Genomic DNA, 22,283 nt, shown 5'->3' with positions numbered 1-22,283 from the left:
TCTCCTGGCTTCACTGTGTTCTAGAAGTCTGCTCCTGGAGTCAGGAGTGGTCCTACAATGCAGACAGAAGCCAATAAAAGACCTGGCCAAGCCATGGGACAGCTTCTGCATAGATTTTCTGCCACTGTAGACAGTATTATAGGAGCAATGATACAGGAACTGAAACTTTGGCCAACACAAAGAGTCAGCTCCCCACACAACACGGTCAAACACACTCTTGTTTACGATGCTTGCCTAGAAGTAGGGCCTTGGTAGTACCAGAGTTCTTGTCTCTGACCATGTCTCTGGTTTAGCAAGATTAGAAACGGAGATTCTTGAAGACTCAGCTTGAAGAGATAAAGTTTCTGAGTTGCAGAATTCCAGGGTTGGAGAAGACCTGTGTCCTTCTAGCCCAATTTCTTCGGTTTCTTCATGGGAAGAACTTATATGAAGGGTAACCGATAGACTAAGACATTTCCCTGCTGGCCAGTGTTAGTTCTTGGAGCTGCATGCCTTTGCAGAGAGACAGCTGGGAGCACAGCTTCACGTCCTGAATCTAACATACACTGACTTTGTGATCCTGAACGAGTCAATCTCTTTTTCTCAGTCTCAGTTTCTTTAGCTGTAAAATGAGAAAGTGGAAGTGAACATTGCCTTAGGTCCTTTTCAAGTTCATGGTCTATTATTCTTGAACCTTTTGAAACTCCCCAGCAGTAATTCACAGAAATGAGGCAAAGAATGGTAGACTTTCTCTGCACCCTCAAAGGAGAAATGACTTCTTTCCAAGCTTGACAGTTTCCCTCCCCTGGAGAATGTTGCTACCATTCGAGTATGTTCTGTTGGGCAATTTTTGAAAACGGGGCAAAGTCCCTTCTTTGGTGAATGTAAGGAAAGTCTCATTACGTCACCCAGAAAAACCCATCTGTTGAGCTCTTAGCCAGTCACTGCAGGCCAGAGGCAGCAATGGAATGATCTAATCATTAGCTCTGTGTCCCTTTGTTCAACAAGTGGGCAAATTGTGTTTGAAATATTCCTATTTCAAATCCTTTCCTCTTACTTATCAGCAGAAATTATCCATACGCAGGATTTAGACTGTATGCATTTGAATCCAACTGTTCAAAGATGAATGGAGGTATGCAAGTCTTTGGGGAAAAAAATTCAATACTAAAGAACATTGCAAAGCAATCTCAACACACAGTGTTTTTCTCCATGTTTTGCAATTATCTGAGTATTTAAGATAAATCCATTTCAGTGTTCACTCGCTCTCTCTGTAAATGCATATGTATATGTTTGGGTATGTATATGTTTATGTATGTGTATTTTATAAATGTCTGCTGATATTTATAAAGTGGGAAATCAAAATATCAGCATTATGATGAAAATTGTTTAGACCTTGTGTACCACTTGAAAATGTCTCAGGTCCTCACATGGGTCTCTATGACCACACCTTGAGAACCATTGGCCAAGGATTTTAAAAGTTCACATTTTGAGTCAGGATTTGAAACAAGGTCCTCTTATCTTGGACAGCAGTTCTCTATCCACTACCCCATGTGCTAGGGAGAAAAAGACAAAATATGGAACATCTTCTGCCTTCAGGGGTAAGTGTGAAAGACATATAAGGGAATGCATACAAGGTGATTGAATTGAGGGAGGCAATGGTGTCCCGGAGAAACAGAAATGCTCTCCGAGCTACTTGAGAGAAGGGATTGTTTTTGAGGTGGCTCTGCCTTTCTTTGCATCCCCAGCTGCCTGGCATTGTTCCTGGCACATAGTAAACCCTTCATAAATGATTGTTGATTGACTGAGGAGCCGAGATTTGAGCAAAGATCAGGAGGCTTTGTTGCTGCTGCTTGTCCTTCATTCTAGAAGAGGGCCATGCCATCAGGGAGCCGATGCCATGACATGCAGGTGAATTGGATTTAAGTGAAGAGGGCTGGGCAAAGTCCGCAGCCTCACTTTCTCCTGATGGCCATCTGGGGCCTGTGACCATGTACAGAGCAGGACAACCAGAGATGTCCCAGGATGTGGTAGGGTGCCTTGGTCTTTTCAAGCTAAGGTCTTTCCCAGGTCTCAGTCTGACTGAGGCACACCCATTCAGTGATTTAAGACTTAATAAGAAATGAGGAAAAAAGAATGGCCTCTTTAAAAAAAATCCCAAGAGAGATGTTCTCTCACTGGAAGACAGCTGGATCCTAATAAGGATGTCGGGATGTCAGCCAGGATGTCAGGACACTTGGTACCTGGGCTTAGGTTACAACATATGTTCTAAATTTTCTCTATCTACTTATATAAACCTACACACCTCCTTCTAAGGCTCTTTCAAGCTTGCATTCTGGAGATGATGGTTAAAACATGTGTACAGGTACCAGAATATAAAGATAAATCAAAGAATTTCATGGGAGCCAGAACACCAAGAGATAGAGGGATACAGAAAGACTGAGGCACCTGGTCTGGATGGCTCCTATGGAGAACCAGTCCACCCCTTCTGTCTCTAAGGATCCATTTCACTCTCAGTGCTGCCTAAATACTTTTGCCAAACACAATCCCTGGCTTACTTGGGCATGGGGAAGAGGGCACAGCAGGGAGTTGGGGGAGGGGCTCAGTGTTTGCTCTAACCTTTCTCGTCCATGCCGTGGTCACTGGGATTGTTTCCCATTTGTTATCTCCCTCCTCTTCATTATCTTCCCCTCTAGTTATAGGATTTGAGACCTAAAGGGATGTTATGTTCACAGATGTTGTAGAGAGTGTATGTGCCACCAGGGTTATAAGCAGCAGAGCCAAAATTTGTATTCAGGGCCTCGCTCTCCAGCTCCCAGCATTTCCCTCCCTACTTGTTTGTAATTTTCCTAAGTCACAAACTCAATCCCCAGCATCACACACAACACGTGTACACACACAGACACACACGTACACGTGCACACACACAGACACACACGTACACACACAGACACACACGTACACGTGCACACACACAGACACACACGTACACGTGCACACACACACACACACGCCACTCTTTAACCCCCATCAGAATATTGTGAAGAGTTTTTTTGCCTCAATGGAAAGAGCTGACATGTTTCTTTTGAAGACGCCTGGCCTTGAATATCTGAGCAGCATGACTGGAGAGGCAAGTCTCCCCTCTGCATTCTGTTTGCCTCTGTTGGCTTTGGGATTAGTTGCTAGGAGGGAGTGATTTTGTTAACCTCTCGGGCTCAGCTTCCAGGAATGTAAAATGGCCATGGAACCCCAACCGTCTGCTGAGAGCTTCATTAGTTAAGATGTGTTCCGTGCTATGTAAATGCTAATTGCTGTTGCCAGTGTGGGCTGGATTTATCAGTGACTTGGAGTTAAAGAGCTCTGAATGCCTCTATTAGTCTCCATGCCACTGAGCTTGAACTTTTGGATCCCGTTTGGCTGATGGAAATGATGGCTTCATGTTGTCTTGTGTTTGGGTGCCATTTCAAGACTGGAGCTCCGGGCTTCCACTGTGGTTTGAACAGGACAGGAGGAGCATATTAAGCAGAACTGTATTCCTCAGTGCCCACGACTGGTTCATTTCCCCATGCTGTTATTATAGACAGGTCTATTTGCACAGCAGCCATCCCCCCATCCTGGCCTTCTGCTGGGCCTGGCGGTGAGTCACATCATTAATTCTGTGTTTCATGACATGCTGCCTCTTGTCATAGATTTTATTTTTATTTATTCATTGAATAATTTAAAAGGCACTGGCAGGAGAACCTCAGGTAGCTGCTGCAGAAGTCATGCAATCCACAACTCTAATTTCTAATGGCCAAATGCACCAGACAGGGATGTCCACACATATTACGGTCCCTACGCTTTCAGGAATATTAATGTCTGCTTATTTGGCCTTCTCCACCAAGGAAGCTGATAGAGGCTTCCAAACACTGTGTATAAAAAGAGGAATGACTGCACGGAGAGTCGAGCACTGAAGTTTGAACCAATCACAAGGTGTTTACTCATCCTTTCTCCATTCTTTAGGAAGTTTGGAAGAAGAAGCGTGCACAACTTTCATAACTGTGTGAGTTGTGAACAAAAGCAGATATAGACTGGGGTGTGTGTAGCAGACTTCATGGAGATGTGGCATTAAGTTTGGGGCTCATTTCCTTCATGGGGATTTTGCTCTTCCTTTCCCACTGGTCACCTAAGGCCCATCCTTCCATCGGGGTCAAGCTGAAATCATCACTTGGGTGAAGTCTTGGTGACTAATTCTTCTTCTGAGCTCCCACTGTCTTTAGAGTCCACACCATTCATTCTGTTGAATGTGTCTTGAATTGGACTCTCCTCTCTTATGGATGCTAGGCTTACTATCCGCCTTGACCATTCTGGCCTTCTGGCCACCTGCCTTGCTTCAGTGTGCTCTGGAGACCCAGAGATCATCACCCCCCATGCTGAACCCATTCCTCTTTTGTTGTCTCTTCCTATAAGCATGGAGCTTTTCTGCATGCCCCTTTCTGTCTCCAGTGATTACTACAGTGCATTACAGTGCTTGTTTTATAGTATTTAGAAAAAATTTTTTTCATTTTTAATTTTCAATCATTATATTTATCCATCTTTCCAACTAAATTAGAAGCAGCTTGAAGGCAGGATTTTTTTTGGGGGGGGGGGTGTGAATTCAACAAAGAAAACACATGGGAAAGTTGTTATGTCTCTATGTTGAAGATTCTGCACTAGATATTGGGAACATAAAGATAGGAGAAGCCATGATGTCTATAACTAAGAAATCTATTTTCTATTAACAACTAGACAGGAAAAAACATGATCACAGAGGAAGATGATTGACACATAATCGTGCTGAGGTCAAGGGAGTTACTTAGATGAAGTTATCTGATCATTCAAGGAGGAAGAGGATGCTGTGAGCTGGAGGGCTAGGAAGGAATGAGCATTTAAAAAAAAAAAGCTTCTTTATTTTGGTTTAGTTTTTGATAGTCACTTTTAGAAGATTTTGAGTTCTGCATTACCCCCTACACAAGACAGTATGCAATCTGATATAGGCTGTACATGCACAATCAGATTAAACATGTTCCCACATTAAACATGTTGTTAGAGAAGTATCAGAATAAAAGGGAAAAAAAAAACAAGAAAAAGAAAAAAAACATGAAAACAAAAAGAGAAAATGGTCTGCTTTAATCTGCTTTCTGACTCCATAGTTCTTTCTCAGGATGTGGATGGCATTTTCATCATAAGTCTTTTGGAATTGTCTTAGACCATTGCATTGCTGAGAAGAGCTAAGTCTTTCAAAATTGGACAACGCTCAATGTTTCTGTTACTGGGAACAAGGTCGTCCTGGTTCTGCTCGCTTCACTCAACATCAGTTCACGCAAATTTTTAAGGTTTTTTTCTGAAATATTCCTACTCACCGTTTCTTATGAAACAATAGTATTCCATGACATTCTTATACCATAACTTGTTCCACCATTCCTCAAGGGATGGGCATTGCATCAATTTCCAATTTTTTGCCAAGAAAAAAGAGCTTCTATAAATGTGTTTGTACATAGTCCTTTTCCCTGTTTAGTATCTCTTTGGGATGGAGCCCTTCTAGTGGCATTGCTGGATCATAGGGCGTGCACAGTTTTGTAGCCCTCTGGGCAGAGTTCCAAATTGGAATGAGCATTTATTTAGCACATACTGTATTCCAGGCACTGTGCTAAGCACTTTGCAAGAACTTCATTTAACCCTCACAATAATCCTGGGAGGCAGAAGCTATTGTCATCTGCATTTTCCAGTTGAGGAAACTGAAACAGGCAGATGAGCCACTTTTCCCAGGGCAGACAATTAAGAAGGGTCTGAGGTTGCATCTGAATGTGGGCACTTCAGACAGGAGGGTGGGTGTTCTCTCCCCAGCGCCTCCTGGGGGTAGAGGAGTGAAAGTTTCAAGCCAGAGGGTCTCTCAGAGTTGAGCCACGATCTTCTCCCCCTGACCTCCATACAGCAGCCCCTCAGTGAATGATCACTGGAGCATTGGATGACTCATTTTTGTGACATAGTTGGACCTGGGATCAGGTTCAAATCTTGCTTGTGATCTTCAAACTCAATGTGAGCCTGGGCTTCTTTATCTGTAGAATGGATTAATATTGACTTAGATCATTGTTACTATGATTATAGAATTATACCTGTGGCTTCTATTTCAGAAGACAGTTGTGAGGATCAACTGAGATAGTATTAGGAAAGGCTTGGAAACTGTAAAGTGCAGACGAGTGCCTAATAAATGTGGGTTTACTTGCTGCCTTTTGAAGGTCATTTTTCCTTAGCCCTACTCATCTGTCCATATTCCTGTTTCAATAAGAATTTTCTAAGAGACATGGCCTGTGTTTTCCCAAGTTTTTTTCTGAATTTTGGGATGGGGGGCGGGGAAAGCGGTTTACACCATGAATAAAATGCTGTCTGTTAAGTTGGAAAGACCTACATTTGAATCTGGCCTCAGATAGTGGCTAGCTGCATGATCCTGATCAAGTAACTAATCTCTCTGACTCAGTTTATCTGTAACTTTATGGTAATAATAAAAAGCAGCGACCTGACAGGGTTCTTGACATGGATGCACATGTGTCTTCCATTGCTGGGACTGCCTTCCTTCCCCACTCCCATGCCACCTGAGGTTGTCCTCTGTGGCTGCATCCAGTATTCACAAGGATCCCATTCCTCTCCCAACCCATGGTGCTTCCAAGGGGTTGCTAGGAGGCTGCCTCAGACCAGGACACACTATTTTCTGTCGCTCTCTCCCTCCCCCACTCTTGTGATTTCCAGGTCAGGGAATTGCTTTCCCAGAAGCCCCCACTTCTCACCTCCCCTCCTCTTGCTGATTGCCAAGTTCCTGTGGCTCAGATCGAACAAAGTAGGGGTCCTCTGTGTCTACCCACCTCAGCTTTGCTAAAGGTACTCTCAAATTCTTGCATCTTCAGTCACCAGAGCCATGGGGTTCACAAGTGATTGAATCCTTGTGTTTTAGGTCCCCCATGTTGGCAGTGAAAATATCTGACTCACTGTATAAGAATAGTTGCTAAGCTGTTAAGTGTTTCCTGTGCCTTCCAGGGGAATGTGTAGATGATGGAAGGTAATAGTGGAAAGAAAACTGGCCTTAGAGTAAGAAAGATCAAAGGACAAATCCTGCCTCTTACTCTCTCTTGCCTTGTGATTCTGGAAAGGTCACTTAACCTTGTCTGTCTCAGTTTCCTCATCTGTAAAATGGCAAACTATTCTTTGCTAAGAAAGCCCCAAATGGGGTCATGAAGAGTTAGACGCAACAAATGTTTGAACAACAAAAATATATTCATATATATACACACGTGTGCATACTTATATGTAAGTGTACATATATATATATATATATCACATACACACACATAGCTTTACAAATAGTATCTAATTTTATTCTCACAATGATGTTGAGAGGTAGGTGCTTTTATTATCCCCATTTTCCAGATGGACAGAGGGTGATTTTCTCAAGATCATGTACTTAGTGAGTGTCCAAGCCAGAATTTGAACTCAGGTTTTCCTGACGCAAAGTTCAACACCATATCCTCTGTGCAACCTAGTAATTCTATTTTATTTTGGAGGGGGGAAGGTAGGGCAATTGGGGTTAAGTGACTCATCCAAGGTCACATGGACAGTTTTTTGTGTTAAGTGTCTGAGGCTGCATTTGAAATCAAGTATTCCTGACTATAGGGCTGGTGCTGTATTCACTGTGCTACCTAGCCTTCCAAAACCTAGTAATTCTTAAAAAAAAAAAAAAAAGAAAGAAAGAAAGAAAAAAGCCTTCAACAAAAAGCTTTGACATAAGATGGCTGTCAGTCAATGTCAGTGCCTGCAACCTATGAGGGCAAAATTGATGTTTAGGGCCTGATTCCCAGGGGTCTATGGTTATATTCATTTTTAACAACCAGATTTTTAATTGGAGGAGCTTGGGGAAAAAGTTCCTAAATTAGCTCAGGTAATTCAAATGCATCAGGCCTCATTTTTCTGGCCAAACCTGGCCTTGGAGAAACTGAGTATGTATCATCTTTCAGAAAACTTGGCCTCTCTCCTGGCTATGCCCACAGGCCTCCAGGGAGGAACTCTGTGCAATAACACAGCCTGAAGAATAAGCTGACATAAAAATAGACATTTTCTTTAGAAAACAAATAGGAAGCTTTTCCTCTGTCTTTCATGACATGGTAATGGCCTTGCTTTTCTAACCAAATGTCAGGAGCGGTAAAATGTTGCCGTCTTAGTGAATATTTAAGGTCTGTAGTTTAGGCCTCAGGAATACATTTCAGGCTTTCAATCTTATGCAAACCTCATTTTTTTTTCCTGAAAGATCTTATAAGCCTGTTGCTTTGCCAGGTAGGGTGTGCACCCCAGGTTTGTCCTGAAGTGGGATGCCTTGGCATGGAATAACCCCATCTCCCTCTTCCTTCCAGAGCGCTGCGATGATTGGGGGCTGGACACAACCAAGCAGACCCAGGTGTATGAGGGGGAGCCGGCCTACATCCAGTGCCCTCTCTTTGAACACTACTTGAAGTTCAACTACAGCACCGCCCACTCAGCTGGCCTAACCCTCATCTGGTATTGGGTTGGACAGGACCAGGACCTGGAGGAGCCCATTAACTTCCGTCTCCCGGACAACCGGATCAGCAAGGAGAAGGACCTCATTTGGTTCCGGCCCACACTGCTCAATGACACGGGCAACTACACCTGTATGCTCAGGTGGGGGAGCCTGCCAGGAAGATAGATGTGTGGGGCTCAGAAGGGAGGGGTGAGCAAGTGAGGAGGAGGCCTTCGGGAATCTGGTCTTCCAGGTTTGGGAGTGGCTGGGGCTGGATGGGGTATGGCCAAGAGTGGAGGGGAAAGAATAGAGCTCCCTGTGCTCTGCCTTGTGTTCAGAGAGGCAGCACACTATTGAATGGACCCCCTGAGACACACACACACACACACACACACACACACACACACACACACTATAATAACCCAAGCAAACCAAACACACACACACAGAAGGCCAAACAGAAATCGAGCTGGCCTGGCACCTGAGAGTGAAATCATGGCCTCTGATCATGGCCAGGGGGCTCCTGGGCCTCTCCCAGACCCACTGCTCCCACTGCCTTTCTCCTCTTTCCTGATTCCTCCATATTTGTCTGTAGCTCTATCCCATGATGCAAGGAATTTCATCTGAAGTCAGAAGACCTGGGCACAAACGCTGATGCTAAATCTTACTTGCTGTGTGATGCTGGACAAATAATTTAATGTCTCTGATTTGAATTTTCCTTTTTCTGTGGAATGGAAAGGAAGTGAACAAGGAAGATAGAGACAGACAGAGAGACAGAGACAGAGAGACAGACAGAGAGAGGGAGAGAGAGACAGAGACAGAGAGAGACAGAGAGACAGAGAGTGACAGAGACAGAGAGACAGAGAGAGAGAGAGAGACAGAGAGACAGAGACAGAGACAGAGAGACAGAGACAGAGACAGAGAGAGACAGAGACAGAGAGACAGAGAGAGGGAGAGAGGGGAAACACAGAAGGAAGGAAACAAACAGTGATTAACTGCTTACTGTGAGTGAAGCACCCCACTAAAGCCACATTTTAAAACCAAAATAAATATCTCATTTGATACTCACAAATGACCTGGGAGGCCAGTGTTGTCATTATCCCCATTTTACAAATGAGGAAACAGAGAGAGGTTAAGTGACTGGCGTAGTGTCACATACCAATATCCGTCTGAGCCTTTGCCCTCACATCTTTTTTTTTGCTATTTTGGAGGGGTGCAGGTGGGGCAATTGGGTTTAAGTGACTTGCCCAAGGTCACAAGTTTAGTTTTTTGTGTTGTATCTGAGGCCGGATTTGAACTCTGGTGTTCCTGACTCCAGGGCCAGTGCTCTGTTCACTGTGCCACCTAGCTGCCACTGCCCTAACATCTTCTGATGCCAGGCTCAGCCGTATCTCCTTCACTAACTGCCTAGATGCCCAGCTGCATCCAGAAACATACCTGATTCATTACTCAGGCTGATTTTTATTTCTTTCCTCCTTCCATCCTTCCCTCTTTCTTTCTTTCCTTCCTTCCTTCCTTCCTTCCTTCCTGCCTACCTGCCTATTTACCAGCCTTCCATCAAACCTTTCAATGAAACCAGGGAGCCACACTTTAGAGAGGGTAGACCACTGCTGTCCCATGTGTATGTAGCAAGTGTCTCTTGTCTTGGCCTCCATCCAGACTGACCTAACAGATTCTTCCCTTTTTTCCCTCTTCTTCAGAAACACCACATACTGCAGCAAAGTAGCCTTTCCACTGGAAGTCATTCAGAAAAAAAGCTGTTTCAAATCAGCAATGAAGGTCCCCAAGGAATACATCTATCTGGAACATACCTTGCAGGTTGTAAAGTGCCCACACACAGAGGGATTTTTCCCATCCAGTGTTAAGCCAGAGGTTAGCTGGTACATGGTAAGCACACCGTTTCTCTGCTTCTGCCTCTGCACCTCCTCCATCGTGTGCTGTCTCTGGGGTGACCGGGGAGCGGGGGCCAGTGAGGGCTCAGGAGTAGAATTTAATTATTCCTGTCATATTGCTCTCATTGTATGTATCTTGTTTTCCTGGCTCTGCTTACATTAGTCTTGATCCTATCATGATTCTCGGAATTCTTCATAATTGTTGTTTTGTGTGCCACATTAATGTTCCATTTGGATTTGTGTGTCACATTTATTAACACCTTAATTTTACATCTCAACAGGTGGAAGGAAAGAAGGAAGGGAGGGAGGGAGGAAGGAAGGGAGGGAGGAAGGAAGGAAGGAAGGAAGGAAGGAAGGAAGGAAGGAAGGAAGGAAGGAAGGAAGGAAGGAAGGAAGGAAGGGAGGGAGGGAGGAAGAAAAGAGGGGGAGGAAGGAAGGAATGAAAGAAGGAAGGAAGAAAACAAAGAGAGAGAGAGGGATGAAGGAAGGAAGGAACGGAAAGAAAGAGGAGAAAATAAGCATTTATTAAGTGCCTACTATGTGCCAAGGAGAGTTCTAAATATTTTTTTTCCAATAGCTCATTTGATCTGCATAACAATCCTGGGGCATAGGTGCTGTTGTTGTTCCTATGTTACATTTGAGCAAACTGAGGCACATTGGTGAAGGTACTTGCTTGGGGATCACCCAGTATGTCTGATCTCAGGTCTTCTTGACTTTCAGCCCAGCTTTCTTTCCATTGTGGATATGGCTTCTGAACAGCCCTAGGCCATTGGAGCAGAGTGCTAGAATAATCCTCACCCAGAAGCAGGAAGACATTTTGTGTTCTTTCATTCTGAACTTTCAATGTCTTCTGCTTTCAATGTTCTCTTTGTGGTGTTTGCCGTATCCAACATGGTGCTAGATTATTCCTATAAGCAAAAAATTCAGGTACTCAATAAAGATTCCTTGGATGCTCAGGGCAAACTATTTCTGGAATACCAGAGGGTGGGATTCCTGAAATCCTAATAATAAAGGTTAGGTATTTGGTCATAGAGAGTTACTCTTTAGTGACCACCTTAAGAATAGGCTCCCAGTTCATTGACCAAAATGCTGCCCAATATTCAGTAAAAAATGACGTCAGAATACATCATCACCAACTCAGGGGATAATGTAAAATTGAATGATGGAGCATCTGTCAGGTATTCCACAAGAAAAAATAAAGGAAAAGGAAAACCTCATGGCTCCTGGAGCCTCACTTCCCAAATGTGGAAAGGGTGATGCTAATTCTCTTTGGACAATTATCATGTAACAGTAGAGTGACTGCTTGTAGACTCACATTGACCTGCTGTCTTTCTAGAACTCAGTTTCTCATTCACAAATCCCCAAATTGGCAAATGGAATTATGAAATTTTGCTGTTAACAAAAATGGCTAGTAAAGGACCCAAGTGACCGAAGGGGAATAATATCTTCCTGTAGAGAAGAGTGTACAGTTTTTGGTGTCAGAGGAGAGGCATCTTGAAGTCATGGCTTTGATATTTAGTACTTGTAGGACCTTGGACAAGTTCTTCATTTCATAAACTTAGTTTCATCCACTGATAAAGACGGAAGCTGATTTCCAAACTCCATTCCAGCTTAAAGTGCTGTGATCCTATGGTTTACCAGCCCATATGGGAGGCCCCTATATTCTGGACTTCATAAAGAAATGCAAAGCAGAAACACCACAGAGAATCATGGTGGTTTTCCACTTGGGCCAGGTGTCTGACAGTTCTGGTGGCCAAAAACCCACCTAGTTAATCTCAGAGAGGCTCACCACCTAGTTGGCCACAGGCTGAAAGAATTTTCAGCTTCACTCACTTTTGAGGGAAACTAGGGGAGCTTTGTAGAGAGAGCTGTGTTCAAGTTAGTAAGATCTGAATCTGAATTCTTCCTCAGACTCTTACTGCCTCACTTCCTCATCTGTAAAATGGGAATAATATAAGCACCTGCTTCCCAAGGATGTTGTGAGGATCTTATGGGATGACATTTGTAAAGCACTTTGCAGAAATTAAACCACTATATAAATAATAGCTCTCACTATTAGGTATTGTTGAGATTCATTCACTATGTTAGAGGTGTGTGCGGTCCCTATCTTTGGAGGGGTTGTCCTCACTGACAAAATCCTGGCTCCCTGAAGGACCTACAGCTCCAAGTCCTGTGCTGTAAGACATAAATCCACTCCTCATAAAGTCTAGGTCTTGCAGATGTTCCTCAGCATTTGAAATGCATACCTGTTATAAGACTTTTTGCCCTTTCCCCTCAGTCCAAAGCCCTTCCATTGTCATGCAAAGAATGGCTTCTTTGGGTGACTTGAAGGGTATTGTAAGATCATGGCTGCTGCTGCAATGCTCTCCACAATCAATTAGAATGAAACAAAAAGCCCAATGGAAATCAATTTATAGAAGGCAGGTCATCCTCTTGCCTGGTCTGGCCATTAAAAATGGTATATTACCTCCGCCGTAACTTGTACAGTGAAATTAATCTGACTGGAGGGTGCAATGTTCAGAATCCCCTCCTGGAAAATGGGGACAGCTTTGCCTTTTATGACAATCAGCAAGCCATCAGGATGGCTCTTTGCTGAGGAGGCACTCGACTTTGACCCCTTTTATGGGCAGTGCATATGTTCTTGGGAAATGGGGACAATTTATTGCAAGGTCTGTGGGATAGATTTCTTTCTCTTTTTTTAACTCTTCATTTCAATTTTCTTCTCTCAGCCTTGTGATTGAGGTCCATTCTCCCTCTCATTTCACTATGTTCTCTCAATCTAGACAATTTATCTCACTCTCTGCAAGCCATGATAATAGAATTTTATGGCAAACTTCAGGATTCTCTTTGGGCCTCTGGTCAAGGGTAAGGAAACTACCCAAGCCCCGGTGCTACCCTCAGGCAGGTCCTTGTGCAAGAGGCCTGCAACGGGGAAGAGTAGAACTTAGTGTCAGGCACTGCTGGTGAGGCCACTCCAACAACACAAAAGCCTTCACGTTAAGCCTCTGAAAAACCTAAGCATCATCATCATGCTTGACACTGAGAACAAAAGCCTCATCTGAATGAGTGGATTTTATGCTGTGGACATTTAAAGTAGGAAAAAAATTAGAAACAAATACATAGAAATAATTACTTGAAAAGTATTTCCATGATAATGGCAATTGTGCAAAATTCAGAAAAAAAACCAGTGAAGACTTAAAGTAATGGCATTAGAAAAAAAAACAGAAAAACGTACACACATGCGTGTGCACATACATACATGCACATATGCATACATGTGTGTAAATGTGTATGTTGTGTACATATGCATGTATGGCAATAAATCTCAGGGCAATACTTGGTGATGAGGATGATGTTAAATTTTATAATTAGGGCAACCATCATTAGAGATCCCTGGAGCTGGAAGAGGAGTCATTAAGTGGAAAGGTGGATAGAGCACCAAACCAGAAGTCAGGAAGACTCATCTTCCTGGGTTCAAATCTGACCTCAGACTCTTAATAGCTATGTGACCCTGGATAAGTCACTTAACCCTGTCTGCCTCAGTTCCTTCATCTGTAAAAATGAGCCAGAGAAGGAAATGGCAAACCATTTCAATATGTTGGCCAAGAAAACCTCAAACAGGGACATGAAGAATCAGAAATGACTGAAACAACAAGGAAAGATTTGAAAGGACTGGAGCACAAATTCTTTTGATAGTATCTCAACAGGTATTCCCCATTCAGCCTCTAATTGAAGAAATCCCTCAGGGAAAGGGAGATCCCCCTTCCTCCCCAGGAACTTCTACTTCTGGTCAGCTCTGCTTGTCAGGAAATGTTTCCTTCCATTAAACCCTAAATGTGCCTCAGTTTCTTAACTGTCCCCTTACTCTGTGTTCTGGAGGTAAACAGAGCAAGATTAATTCCTCTTCCTTATGACAGCCCTTAGAGTATTTCATCGTGACTTTCTGTCTCTCTCCCACACTCCCAGTCTTACTTTCTCCAAAGTGAAAACCCCCATTTTCTGGACTCAAACCTCAGGGAATGATTTTTAGCCCCTCCCTCATCCTGGCTCTCCTACCTTGGAGATTCCCCTTTATCAAGGAGTTTTCAGGCAGTTGCTCCCAGAAGTGAGCCCAATATCCCCGAGGGGCTACAGTCTCCTTTCCAGCTCAGAACTATCTACCCTGTTAATGCAGGCTCTTTGCTTGCATTAGTTCTTCTGACTGTCATACAATTCCTTGAATTCATACTGAGCTTATCACCCACTACAACCCTCCAAATCTGTTTTTTTTTGCCAAGTTAATGTATCGTTACATGTCCGCCATCTTGTATGTATCAGGTTAGATTTTGAAGCCACCTGTGTGCAAGACTTTCCCTTTATCCTTATTAAATTTCATCTTATCACCTTCAGTCCCTCAGACAAGCCTGTCAAGATTATCTTTCCTTTTGGCGAACAAGGGATAAATTACAGAAATGGAGAGTGATGCATGCTGTCAGTTGCGATCACTCTCTTAGGCGGTTTGCCTAAATGCTTTCAGGGAATGCACTTTGTAGGATATTGCTCGGGAAGTATGTTCTAGCAAAAGAAAAAAGTATCAAAAATTCAAAGAAAAGCTAGGCAGGTGGGCAGGAAGGAAAAAAAAAACTAGAGGTCCCCAGGGGGCCCATGGCCATTCTCAGCAACATTTTGGAGATATTTTAGAGAATTGCCTTTTCCTTCACACTGTTGGGGGCCAGCCCCTACTGACATGCCTTGGCCCCTCCCAATCTCTTCTCAGCCCCACGTCAGAGTCTGCCCTCTGTCCCATTCATTTTTACCTCCTTCCATTTTTTTCTTCTGAATCACAAAGTGAACTCCTGCAATGTGTGTGTGTTTTTTTTCCTCCTACTAGACACTGTGGTATGTTGCCATGGAAACTATTGTGCCCTAGAAAAATGAGCAGATCAAGTAAAATGCCAGGTAGAATCCAGCTTTTAGCAAGAGGGGCTTGTGAGCCCTGCCTGTAGAACAAGGCGGTCTTCACAGTACACAGGTCCCCCGGCTTCTATATACGATAGCGGCAGGCTAATCTCGGATTTATCCCCTCAGATTACCTTTCTGTGGTTCAGTCCCCTAACGACAGTGACTTTGTATGTGTGGGGCTCCTTAAGGATTTCCAGGTCCATAAAAGTGTATCTGGGAATGTAGATGAACTCTGAACCTCTCTGAAGTTCTAATCAATAAATAAATAAAAAAATGAGAAACCACCAATAAGTGAAAATGACGAAATGAAAAATCATTCATTAAATCCTTGTAATGGACCATACCCTGTGCTTAGAGCTAGGCATACAAATGCAAACCAAAGGTAGTTCTTGTCCATGTATTTGGACAAAGACACTGCACTATACATCTGGATTATTCAGATATAGGAAAAACCAATCCTTCCTCTCAAGGCTCCTACATTCCAAGAGTGAGACAAGTACCACATTTAGGAGATATGGCTGGGTCCCCAGTAGTGTGAATAATGGATCTCACCAAGTGGTTACATGTAGTTAAATGTTCACCATTTGCACATTTGTTCCAGCCCAATGGCAATATGTAGTGTGAATTCAAATGATGCAATCACTTGATGGGGACCACGATTCTCCCTAATCAGGACATAGCCATACGGGGCCACAAGGTAATGTGGAGTTGGTGGTGGACTCTCTAGAGCATGGCACAGTCTAGCATGGCATCTAAGAGCTGGAAGGGACCTTGGAGGCTATCCATTTGAGTTCCTTCAGTTTACATATAAAGAAACTGATTTGAGAAGGGTTAATGCTTTGTCCAAAGTCACCCAGCTAGGTGGCTCTGGGGACAGACTGGAGTGCAAATGCCCTGCCCACTGCCAGCCTGGCCACACAGAGGGGACTTTTTCAGCCTCAGTGATGCATGAAAACAAATCACAGAGGGGTCCACACTGCATTAACCTAGGCAGCTCCCACCATGCTGAAGCCACAGATGCTTGAAGAATGGTAGCACTGAAGCCTGAAATCCACCTAATTTATTCAAAGCAATAAACAATTGAGTTGTCAGGGAGAGCCTGTTCAGAGAACACATAGGAGCTCATGGGCGCTCCTTTGGTGGGGCCAGGGGCTTGACAGCCGTGCTGGAGATGGAAGCGGAGGGCAGAGCCCAGACACTGGGGAGCAGGGCAAGGCAAGCAAGCCTGGCAATCTATCCTCCCAGTGTCATTTCCTACATCTCCATTATTGACTAGAATCAAACCTCCTCGGTACCAGAGACATACACAACAGCAAAGTTACAATCTGATTTCATTCAACAATTGGTTCTCTGCTAAGCACTGAGAAAGGCACCAGGGGCACAGAGTGAAAATGACTATGGCCTTGCCCTCAAGGGACTTACATTCTATTAGTAGGCCAATAGCACATACTTAAAAACCAAATTATATGTGAAGTAGCTACAAAGGAATTTGGACAGAGAGGAAGTACACAGACATGTGGAGAGAGGGGGCAGCCAAAGGGCCTCTGGTAGGAAGTCTCCATTGAGAGAAGTCTGTGATGCTGTGAAATGAGGTAAGAAAGGAAGGCACAAGAGGCAGGGGACACAGCCTGTACAAAGGCAAAGGCATGGGAAGGAAAGGGGAAGGAAAAGTTGTGGTCAGGAAATAGGTAAAAGCCCCCTTGGGTTGGTGCAGAGAACGGACCAGTGAACGTATCCCAAGATCGACTCCAGAATGCCTCCTGCATCCACGCAGCCAGGTAACTTAAAACATATTTGTTCATTAATTGAATCAATAATTAATGCACTTGGAAATGAAGGTCCTGTTAAATGGTAAAGGGCTTTAAATGCCAACCAGAGAAGAACGTGAGCCCAAGGAATAGGGAGCCACTAGAATTTCTTGACTGGGGAGGAGAGACATGAGGCAGAGAGAACAATGAATAGCTTGTTGTCATTGTTCAAGTGGGAGAAGATGAGGGACTGAGCTACTGTTGGTCATGTGAGTGAAGAAAAGGGAACAGCTATGAGAAATTCTTTACTGGTCACTGATAACATCAGTGGCCACACTTGAGATTAACCTTAGGCTGAGCGGGTGCTCCATAATCACCTTGCTACCGAGAAGGGGGACAAGAAGCTAGGCAGCACAGTGGACAGATGGAATATTGGGCTCAGACTCAGGAAGAACTGAATTCAAATCTGGCTTCAGACACTTCCCAGTTGACTCTGCACAAGTCTTTTAACCCTGTTTGTCTTGGTGTCCTTATCTGTACAATGAGCTGAAGAAGGAAATGAGAAGACCCCAAATGGGGTCACAGAGAGTCTATAAGACTGAAATGATTGAAGAACAACAAAGAAGCTGGAGAATCCATTGGAACAGAATACAAACTTGGGTTCCAGCTCTGGAATCAAACTGTCAGAATATCAGTTCCTTAAGTGGCAGGGACTGTCCCCTCTTTGTCTTTGCGTCTCCTTCATTTGGGATAGTGCCTAAGACACAGGCACTTACCGATTTGTTGCCTTATTGCATAGAAAGATCTCAAGCATTCTTTCCTATTTCTTTTGATCTCTTTTTCTCTGTTTATCACATGGGAGGAACTAACTTATATATCTCTCTACAGGATAGAGCTATGATGCCACATTGTTAAGTTTTCTCTAAATTCACTGTCCTATAGAATGTCCCAGCTGGAAGGGAGCTGATTGATCCTTGAGCCTTCCCACTTCCCCTTACTAGAGAGGAAACTGAGACTGTTAAAAGTAAAAGCATTCCCTGAGGTTCACACAGCTAGTAAATGATAGCCAGGATATAGCCTGAGCTTTCCAAGTTCAGAGCTCTTTCTCCCACATGGTGCCTACTTCCAAAGTGGTTAGGCATTTATGAAAGAGAGTTTGTCAAAAAAAAGAATCCCAATCCTCATCCCACAAACTCATTCTGATACAGGTCTCTGCCCTAGGGCATTTCCAATAATCTACTGGGACAACCCAGACCTGCAGATTAAACAAGTGCCAACAGGTCTTCACCCTCTCGTTTATCTGTCATAAAAATATGAGCAAACTCTAATTCTGCCTGGGGTGAGGGTTTAGACATGAACACTTTCCGTGTGGTGACAGGGCTGTCGTCCGGATGGTTAGTGTTCCAGGATACATCGTATTCTCATCGGAGGAAGGGATTCTAGTTTTCAACTGGAAGCAACCCTATAAATGATCTAGTTCCAACTCCTTACTTTACAGTTGGGGAAACTGAGGTGCAGTCAAGCTACAGAACCCTGCCAAGGTCACATGGTTAGTAAGTGACCAAAGAAATGGCTGTGAAAGGCATGCTAGAGTGAAGAGGTCCTATTTCCTCATGTGCTACTTTATTTATTTATTTATTGTCTCGGAATTATTTAAGCCTTTAGGGAAATGGCAACCTGGGTTTATAAATGGACAGAGGAGACCCAGGACAAGAACTTGTTCACGTGGCAACTTCTGCTTTCTCAGTTTTAAGAGAATTTATTTGTCATCTAAACCTCCTCCCTCCTTCTACAGAAAAGGAAACTGTGTCCTACAGAAGAAAGGACAGATGTAGAGTAAGTCTCTTGGAGTTCCTAAGGCCCTAGCTCTGAAGCTGTCCAGCCATTTCATTTTTACAAAGGAATAAAAATTGGCTTGGTCAAAGTCTTCCAGAGAATAAGAGTCAGGATCCAAACTTAGGTCCTGTGACTCCAAATCTGATCGAGTTTCCAGATAAGGAGAATGAAGCTTAGAGAAGGAACATGACTTTACCAAAGCTCACTCACCCAGCCAGTGAGTGAGTGGTGGGCCTGGGGTTAGAGTGCTGAGCCTCCTGCATTCCAAGGAAGACCTGGGTGGTCAAAGGCTGACCGCCCCCAAAGAGGAGGAGATTTGGGTGCCACCTAGCTTCAGAGATCATTTCAAAGCTTGGCGTTGCCCCTGTCTGGACCTAGGAATGAGAATCCTGGAATGGGCAACAGGAAATCAGGGTGTTCCTGGAACTGCTGTGGCCTGACTCATTTAGGGGCAGGAGGGGATTGGGCTTAATTATGGACTTAATCTGTTAGTCAAAGAGTACTGTCAGTCTACTACATTCTGTATTTCTAGAATTAGTGTCAGATACCTGGAGGAAGTTCTGGAAACTTCTCTGGCAAATGGGGTCTCCCACCGTCTTCATCTTCTGGATTCTATATGTGTCTATGTTTGTGTGTGTGTGGGGGGTATGGGTATGTGTGTGAATAAATGTGTGTGTACAATTGTGTGGATGTGTTTGTGCATGCAGGACGTATGTTGTGATGTATGCTATGCATGTGTGCATATGTATCTGTGTGTATGCTATATCTTTTTAACCAGGGACTAGGATACTAAACTTGGTTTGGTTTGGTTTCATTTCATTTTTTCTTGACTTGTTCTAGAATTGTAACAAAGTGATCAATTTTGATAAAGTCGAAGTGAATGGCACGGAGATCATCTTCACCTATGCCCTCACCTCCAACGCCGGATTCTACACGTGTGTCGTGACTTATCCAGAGAATGGTCGCATGTTTAACCTCACACGGACTATGGAGGTAAAAGTAGTAGGTAAGAGAGGTCATAACCAGGAAAATCACAAGGTTCTCCTAGCTTAACTTTTAGACTCATGTCAGGACCAGAGTGAATGAAAAACCACATGGCATCTTGAGGAAGCATTGGAGAGGGAGCCAGGAGACCAGCTCTCAGTTCTTACTCCAAATACCTAGAATCTGTGACATTCAGCTAGAACAAGCCTCTAAAGTCATCTAGGCCAGACTTCTTACTTTGCAGAGAAGGAAACTGAAGCCCACAGAGGTTAAATTAAGTACCCAAGGGTACCCAAGTTATAAGTGGAAGAGTCAGGATTCAAACTCAGATCTCCTGACTGCAGATCCAGAGTTCTTCCTAGTGCCTCATATCACAGAATGTCTCAGGGCCTCTACTTCCTCAGCTATTAAATGGGGATAATGCTGCTCATGGTACCTGACTGACAACGATGTTGCTTATAAACCTTAAAGTGCTGTATCAAAAGCCATTTTGTTGATACATGACGACTTCCCATACACCAAAACCTAACAGTCAAAAATAGAGGCCTGGCTCTCTACCTCAACCACCACCTTGAGCCTCCTTTTCCCCATTTAGAGATAATAATGTTGTTCTACATGACAGTGTTGGCTCCTGAGAGGTATTACCATTTAAGAAAATACCAATGACTTCTTTGGAAGAAAATGCTGTTCTCTTCCCCTAGACCTTGACTCATATCACTACAATGTTGATCACAGTTTCTCATAGAGCCCCTCCATGAAAGGTTTCCCATCATGCACTGAAGCTTTGGGGATAAGCAATCGGAGTGTATGCAGGGAAAGCAGGGTAGTGAGTCAGGGCTGACCCTGGGTGAGCGCAGCAGTAACAACCCTTGAATCCCCAGGCTGGCTGCTAGCAAAGGTTTTTAGATCTGCTTTTCTAGGAAAGAGAGATGTTTAAGGGGTCAGCAATCTTTTTAAAATTACATTCACTAGTCAGCACACTGAACTTCAGAGAAAATACAAGCAGAGAAATAAAGAACAACAGACAGGGCTCTGATTGCCTGAATCAACTATACACTTTACACACATCCCTGGATGGAGAGAGCCTTTACATCTGAGCACTCAGGGAGCTCTGAGCGTACCTCAGAATCTCAACAAGGGAATCACAAGATCCTTCTCATAGGCAGCCCCCAAAGCAAAATACCAACTCGGAGTATCTATACACTTCTCAGAGCCAGAAGGCATTACAGCCTGTGTGACTCAGTGCCCAAGTAGAAATTAGCAAAAAGTGTGAAACTCTTCCTATAAGCAAGCCTCCCCTAAGCAAGCTTTCCTTAATAGGATCCATCTGAGGCCTATTAATGGGCAAGGAAGATTTCAAATCCCATTAACATTACTGTTAGTGAGAAAACAACTCCTGAAAAAGAAGAAACAACGAAGAAAGCAAACAGAATTTAAGGAGAGGCAGGGCCCAAACAGAAAGCCCTTTCTACCCAGTGAATCCACCGGCCTTTTCTTTCAACCCACTTCTGCTGCTGAATCATTAGTAAGTGAAACTGAAATCTGCCCCTTTTGGGTGGCCTTTGTTTGCCTGATGGTAGAATGGGAGAATGTAGCATTGACCAATTTGGTTGAACCTCAAACTTATACTCCAAATAAAACCTCACTTGAATGTTTACTTGGCTTTGAGTGGATGGTCTGACGCTCTGACTTCACAGGCCCAAGGAGGGAACTCCATCTACCCATGCAAGTTACAGCCCTCTCTGTAATGGAGATAAGTCTTAAAGAGCTGCCTGTGCACGGAGGAAATGTTTTTACGAGCTAGCATGTATCACAGGCAGAATTTAAACCTCCATCTTCCTGGCTCTAATGCTGGTTCTCTCTTTATTCCTGGTATATCACTTCTGGATCAGAATTTAGATCCACATGAAATGCTTTCCTTATATTTTTACCTGGGTCAGTGCTTCAACAACAAACTTGAAAAAGTTCATCCTTCAGATATGGACACAAGAAATGCGGTCCTTGATATTAAAGGGGATGACATGGGCAGCAATGATGCCAATAAATAGCATTTATACATAATTGTAATGTTTGCAGAGTACTATATATATATATATATAATGTATAGATATTATTTCATTTATTCCTCATAACAGCTTCGGGAAGAAAGGACTACAGGAAGTAGGAGAGGAAACCAAGACAAATAGGGATTAAGTGACCTACTCAGTGTCACACAGCTAGTACACATCTAATGCTGGAGCTGAACTCAGGGCTTCCTGACTCCTGGACCAGAGCTCTGAATCCCAAGTATATACTTTCCCATCCAAAATTGAAGAAGGAAGAGAAGAGGGGACAGAGAGAGAGAGAGAGAGAGAGAGAGAGAGA

The 22,283-nt window shown here is 43.7% G+C and overlaps 1 protein-coding gene across 3 annotated transcripts in view; it reads left to right on the top strand.

Annotated features, from left to right (window-relative positions):
- IL1RAP (interleukin 1 receptor accessory protein) overlaps window positions 1-22,283 on the top strand; it is a 146,728-nt gene that overhangs the window by 85,056 nt on the left and 39,389 nt on the right. For all 3 annotated transcript variants that reach the window (XM_069083301.1, XM_069083302.1, XM_069083303.1), the window contains exons 3-5: window positions 8,394-8,679; window positions 10,219-10,405; window positions 19,776-19,941. In XM_069083301.1, the coding sequence (XP_068939402.1) occupies window positions 8,394-8,679; window positions 10,219-10,405; window positions 19,776-19,941 (639 nt within the window). The remainder of the gene's footprint in view (window positions 1-8,393; window positions 8,680-10,218; window positions 10,406-19,775; window positions 19,942-22,283) is intronic.

The sequence above is a fragment of the Petaurus breviceps genome, unplaced genomic scaffold (assembly GCF_028583685.1).
Source record: "Petaurus breviceps papuanus isolate PSGF00001 unplaced genomic scaffold, PetGlider_PUasm1.0 173, whole genome shotgun sequence".
NCBI classification, from domain to species: domain Eukaryota; kingdom Metazoa; phylum Chordata; class Mammalia; order Diprotodontia; family Petauridae; genus Petaurus; species Petaurus breviceps.
The sequence above is the reverse complement of the archived record's forward strand: the minus strand, read 5'-3'. Positions and strand labels throughout refer to the sequence as shown.